This window comes from the organism of the source record quoted next, unplaced genomic scaffold (genome assembly GCF_019419815.1).
Source record: "Pyrus x bretschneideri cultivar Hongxiangsu unplaced genomic scaffold, Pyrus_bretschneideri_v1 Contig4, whole genome shotgun sequence".
Taxonomy (NCBI): Eukaryota; Viridiplantae; Streptophyta; class Magnoliopsida; order Rosales; family Rosaceae; genus Pyrus; species Pyrus x bretschneideri.
In genome coordinates, this window is record NW_025999723.1 from 2,354,410 (window position 1) to 2,360,865 (window position 6,456).

Sequence of the window (6,456 nt, forward strand, 5' to 3'; positions counted from 1 at the left end):
CACTCATCTCTCCCTCCTCGCTGCCCTCTCTCTCGTCTCCACCGCTCATCTATCTGTCCTTGCTGCCCTCTCTTCATATCAGACTCTCAAAGTTCAGGATTACCATCAATTTCTTGCTTTTGCATTACAAAAGTGAATTAAGTGGAGCAACACCAAAAGTGAATAGAAAGAGTCTCCATATAAGATTAATTTTGAAATCAGGAGAAATTTCGTTTGGAAGGCTTTCTCAGATAAAGCAATGATTGGTTGCGTCACGCTTGAGAAAACAGTCCAAAGTCCAAACACAAAACCATGCAAATGCCCATGCATCTGAAGAAAAAAAAAAATGAATTCAAACAAAAATTCTTTGGTGCTCCGAGTATCATTAAGCTTCGTTGGTCACATCTTCCAGCAAGCATTCTTACCCCAAGATAACAGCCCTGCAGAGCTTTCTCATCAGTCTCTGGTGTAGTCCCATCAGCAGGAGGCACGGGCTGCGCAGAGTGCAACGTGGGTGATAGTTGCCAACTCTGGGTGGCCATCAGAAACAGCGGGCAGCAAAAGTGGAGGTACCACGGGTACAAAAACCAAGTCATTTTGTACCACAGGAGTCGAAGCCATAGAAGAAAGAAATGGGCAGTCATCCTCGTTGAGTCGAAGCCATATCAGAAACCGTAAAGGCGTAAAGTTACAGATAAACAAATAAAAATAACTCCACCCTTGAATTTCAAATTTATGAGGAGAGATTTCGTTTGCAAGACTTTGTCAGATAAAGCAATGATTGTCTACGTCATGATTAGAAAACAGTCCAAAGTTCAAACACAAAACCATACAAATACTCATGTATTTGCATGTCAGTTCAATTCAAATAAAAATTCTTAGGTGCCCCAATTATCTGTATTTTCAGTTCAATCCAAAGTTTCGTCTAACCGCTTCTTTTTGTTTTATTTTTTTTTTTCAGCTTGCTGACCTGGGAAAGATTGGCCTGTCAAGAAAGCAGGCTAAGGGTCTTGTGAAGAAGGAATTAGCCAGGTTGCTCGATTAGAGCAATATATTTTATGTGTCGTTCTTATCTGAGTAATTAGTAGTCTGTCAATTGCTCAAGTCAGCTATGAAAACCTTATATGATGTTGTCATGTCTAAGGTCGAAACATCTTTGTTAATGTAGTAGAAAATTGACTTATGCCTAATGCAGCTTTCCAGTGTTAACGTCCTAACGTCCATGGCAGTAAACAATGCAACGTCCAATAATTAAACGTGTTTACATGATAATTAGTATGACGAAAATGCATCCTTAACTTCCCTGTTGTAACAGAATTTCATACTCAAACAAAAAAACAGCGCTCAAAAGTACCTTGTTTACATCGATCAAATAAGATTGAGACTCAAATTTGGTGTCATATACGCGATTGTAATGGAACTTAAGGTTTTACTTCAGCTCCGTCTTCAATTTGATCTTGCAGCTGCATGAACCAGAAGAGAGAATTTTTAACTCTAAAACAAAAAGTGTAGACTACTAATTAATCAACATCAGACCACAACTCACGTTAAATAAGTGCCATATAATATGAGATATGCGTACTTCCTAATATACGTACCTTTTAATCTGAGATCGTTTCTCCATACTTATAAAAGCTGATCGAGAATTCACTATACTGTCTTCCAAGGTGATGGGGAGCCTCCCAAGAAGAAGTTCTACGACCTGAAGATTAATTTCCTTGCTCGATGAGATTAGTTGGCAACATTTGGCGACACATGAGAGGCAATGGATGCATGTTCGCTTTCCACCGAGTTTACCTCTTTTTTAGAGTTACTCCATTTTAGTTCTCAGAGATCAGATTAATATGAATAGCAATATCACAATCAAATTTGCTAAACCCTGTTATTGAGTGAGCTAGTCTTAAGGGATAGTTTGTATGGCATTAAAATGATCGTTTCTCGCTACCTCGTGGATATGTAATGCTTGTGATTATACTCATCTTCTGGCTTCATAGTGACATAAAACCCTCGGGTCCTAAAAGAGTCGTCCCCTTGAGACTTGTAACATATTTTGCACTGAAAGAAGGACTACAAATTAAAGACCGGTTCGGTCGTATTCTTTGCTCGTTGAAATGTAATGGTATTTGTTTCCTTTGCTTTTATTCAGTATATCAATGCCACTAATTTCCAAATACTCAATATAGCTTACAATGAAATGCCACTTGAAAACAATTATTAACGAATAAAAACTTATTGAATAACCCTAAGGCGAAGGGAGAAACTCTAAGAAATAGTCTAAGGACACGTGATGGTGCGGTTACACACACCAAACCCGGCCCCCTATAATAGCGTAATAACCAGGCCGTGACCCAGAAAGCTGCTTGCGGACTGTCGTACATAAAACTCGTCCTAAGTTGGGGTAAAAAAACCAAAAAAAGGGCGAGGGGAAAAGGTTAGGGCTCCTACATACCAGATACAATAGCAATTAGGAGTGATAAAAACGTGGGGCCCAGGTGTCTAGAGGGGTTGGAGTACTAGAGGCAGGCCGTCGGAAGGTCTCAGAGATAGGACAATAGAAGGGGAATGGCAGTATGTTGGAGAGATGGTAAACGAAAACCTAGATAGAATTAGGGTTAGAACTATCTTGTACTCCAAGAAAGTCAAGTTTCTACCGATGCACATTCTCCCTCCAAACCCAAAAGGCAAGTACCCCATCTTGTGCTTGCACCCTCCGTGGATGTTGTCCTTGAACCTCTCCGGCTTGAACTCATTGACGTCGTCGCCCCACAGGGCCGGGTCATGGTGCATGCCGACGATGTCAATCCACATGTTTGTTCCACTCGGAATCGACAGGTCGTTGTTCACTTGAATGTCGGCTTTGGCTTGCCTTTGTGCATTTGGTGCTGAAGGGTATAGCCGCAAGACTTCGTTCATCACCCATCCCATCTGCACGATTAAATTCAGAGTCTATTAGTTCCCTAATCATTATTAAAAACTTAAGATGCTTGATTACTGATTGGACGGTGAAGCCACTGGGGTATTGCCAGGTGGCATCCACACACATACAAAAAATTGTTGCTCTGTTATTATATGTGACAGTGACGTGTTATTGTATTCCGATCGAGCAAAAAGGATGCAATGGGAATATCATGAGCACCTTTCTCACGTGCCAAAGAGCGTGGAAATGTATCACTCTGTTGTTTGACCGCTGATCATTTGACCAAATATGTCTGACCTTTTTTTTCTTCTTCTTTTATTTTAGGATTTTAGGGTTGCATATTTGCTCAGACAGGAGATTTTTTTCAATATGACGAGAAAACCGCTTGGTACATCAAGTTTCTTATACAAATGATTGAATTTTTTTCTTTAAGTATATCTAACCACTTGTATTATGATACTTAGTAGCGAGTTGTGTTCTCAACATATTGAAAAATCTCTTCATAAACCAAATTAATTATGGGATGTCACGTCATATGTTATTATATTAGTAGAAAAAAGTTTTTTTAAGTGTCCCTCCACTAGTATAATTACATATGACTTATGTGATTGTATTTCGGACATGCTGAAAAAATCTCTACAGGACCAACATTTAAGGACCAAGCTATTAGGTATTTGGTCCACGTAGTTTCATAACCATGCATTGGTTCTATATTTATAGAATTATAAGCGTTAGACTTTATCTTTATAGAAATTCTGATGCACCAGATATATATAAGTTTATAACATGCATGATATAATATGACGAGACAAATGTGTGACGTATAAAAAGAAAAAAAAGGGTATACTAGTTTGTCCCATGATAGTGTTTATGGAGCGTGTCTTTTATTAAAGAAGCATTCTTGAAGTTCACATTTAAATTATGAACAATCTTTTATGTGTGATTGTACAATCTTACGGAGTTCAAATAACGTGTCTTATTGAATAAAAGAAAAAAGGGGGAAAAAAAGGTTTACCTTCTTTAGTCCAGAAAGCATATTCACGTCAATTTCTTTGTCTCCGACCACTTCCCTAATCTCCTCTCTCAACTGATCTTGCCAATCCTGGTGGGTGGCCAGGAGCAACATTGTCCATGTGATTGCCAATGCAGTTGTCTCATGACCTCCAAAGAAGAATGTCTTGCACTCATCCACAACTTCTTTTGTAGTTAAGGACTTTGTGAACCCTCCATGTTCACTCTGTTTAAGCAACGAGCCAAGCAGGTCGTTCTGCGGCCCCGACCCTGTGATCATTTTGCGTCTTTCGTCAATTAGTGACAAGAACAATTGGTTAATTTCTTGCCCAAGTTTTCTGGCCTCTAGGGCTTTCTTAGGGTGCATCATTTTCCCGAAAGGAACTCCCACGAAACGGATCGTTTTGAATAGTGTCGTTTGCAAGGCTCTTAGTTTTTCGAACACTAGCCGGCCACTTTGGTAGCTGATGCCAAAGCTGGTTTTGGCGATGATCTCTCCGGCGGTTGCTGTGATTTCTCTTTCGATATCAAATTCTTGAGTGCCGGAATCTACGAGGGTCGTCCAATTGTCTAGCATTTTGTTGGTGGTCTCCACCATTAAGCTCGCCATTGCCTGTATACCATTGATTGAATGTGAAATATAATTTAGTGGGTTTGATAAAAAAAAGAAGTTAAAGTTAAAGCACTAGAAGAACAAATGTGCTTCACTAATTAAGGTTTATATTATTTTTGTGGAACATAATACTTGCTTATTTCCGGTTTGTTTATGAATTACACATTCTAGTTAAAAAATACACCATACCTATTCTTATTAACCTGAGTTAGTAAGAGCTTGATCGTCATTAATTTATAATGAAAAAAATATATTAAGTACTTTATTTTGATACTCTCTGTTTGATATATATATATATATATATATATATATATATAGAGAGAGAGAGAGAGATATATATATATATATATATATATATATATAGAGAGAGAGAGAGAGAGAGAGAGAGAGAGAGAGAGAGAGAGAGAGAGAGAGAGAGAGAGATGTATACCTTCAAGTTTGTTGGGTTAAAAGCAGGAGTGATAACATGGCGGTGACGGGCCCAGTCATCGCCTTCGGACATGACTAGGCCATTACCGAACATCGCTTCTCTATCGCGTCGGAACACCGCAGGCTTCCCCCAGTTTTTTGCTGTCACCTCCGTAGACAGTTTTTTCAGTAGCTCTGGATCTGCTATGTACAAAAATGGCTCCGTCCCCAACCAATAAACGAACATCTTTCCTGCAAATATACACAAACACAAATCAATCATTTTATACCTTTTATTGACAAGAATATTTGAACGTGCAAAAGTGTTCTGAGATGATTATCAAAGGGGCCCATAAGCGTGTGAGTATACGTACCGAAAGAATTTTGCCAGCGAGCAAAAAAGGGAAAGAGAGTCGAGTGTATGTCATGGGAGATACTTGAGCTTTTAACATTGATGTTCTCCTTTTTCATCTCACTGATATTTCCGAATGGAAAACTTGGAGATGGACCATCTAACCCATTTTTCTTGAGCTTCCTATATGCAAGAGCTGGAAAAACCCACAAGGAAAATATTAAACTGCAAAAGACGTACAGCAGCGCCATGACGATGGCGATGATGAAAAATCGAATGATGATCTCCATTTCTCTGTCTTTCTTAACGTGCGTAGTAATATGCAGGCTTATATTTTTGTGAGTTGTGAGTAATAAGAAGAGAATGGAGGGAGTATTTATAGAGGAGGAGGAGGAGGGACGACGCTGAATCGCTTCAAAAATGTCGGAACTCCAAAGTTTGACCATGACCTACAGAACTTCTATGGGGTGGCTTATTTAATTGATGACTTGGCGTCGTCTTAGTAAGGGCGGGCCTTGGCTTCCTTTGAATGGATTTGAAGGTATTCCTTTTTCTCCTCTATACTTTTTAGGAGGTGTGCTATTCACACACACTTCTTTACTTCTCACACATCTTGTCAAATTTTAATTGTCGGATTGTATGAATTGAAGAAGATTAAATGATATAAATTAACAAGACATGTGTGAAAACTTAAATGAGTGTGTGGATGCACCACCTTACTTTTTATTGTAGTAGCTAGTAACTTAGAACTTGTTCGGAAGTATTCTTAAGATGGCAGAAAACGTTTTTAATGAAAATGTTTTTTAAACTAGTTCTCAGTAAAAACGCAAATGAATCTTAGTAGAACAGTCATAATTGTTTTTCACAAGAAGCACATAATTGGTGCTTCTTATATGAAACATTTCAAGTGCTTCTAGAATCCAAAAACATTTTTTGTAAAAGTGTTTTAAGTTATTTTAAAAGAACTTCCAAATGAGCCTTAAATGTTTGTCGTGCAGCTTTACAACTGTGAGTTAAGACAATTGATTAGAAAATTGTGTCTGCTTGTTGTACCTTCGTTGAATTTTTATTTTAGCGTATGTGAATTGAGCTAAGGGCTGGTTTGGTATTGTTGTGCTTTGAAAAAAAGCTGCTTCTGCTATGCTGTGAGAATAAGTAGCCATATCCCCTCTTTTT

General features: G+C 38.5%; 1 protein-coding gene across 1 annotated transcript; it reads right to left on the reverse strand.

Annotated features, from left to right (window-relative positions):
- Positions 1 to 2,085: 2,085 nt before the first annotated feature.
- Positions 2,086 to 5,631, reverse strand: LOC103934938 (cytochrome P450 714C2-like). Its single transcript, XM_048565103.1, has 4 exons — positions 5,303 to 5,631; positions 4,951 to 5,180; positions 3,912 to 4,520; positions 2,086 to 2,904 (listed from the first exon to the last, which is right to left on the reverse strand). The coding sequence occupies exons 1-4, from the start codon at positions 5,568 to 5,570 to the stop codon at positions 2,476 to 2,478; spliced, it is 1,536 nt and encodes a 511-aa protein (XP_048421060.1). The 5' UTR covers positions 5,571 to 5,631; the 3' UTR covers positions 2,086 to 2,475.
- Positions 5,632 to 6,456: the final 825 nt, after the last annotated feature.

Excerpts from the sequence above, each read along its gene's own strand:
- LOC103934938 (XM_048565103.1), bottom strand. The coding sequence starts at position 5,570 with ATGGAGATCATCATTCGATTTTTCATCATCGCCATCGTCATGGCGCTG. Across the intron at positions 5,181-5,302 it reads TCGCTGGCAAAATTCTTTCG|GAAAGATGTTCGTTTATTGG; the intron begins GTACGTATACTC and ends GTATATTTGCAG. Across the intron at positions 2,905-3,911 it reads TGCTTTCTGGACTAAAGAAG|ATGGGATGGGTGATGAACGA; the intron begins GTAAACCTTTTT and ends TTAATCGTGCAG.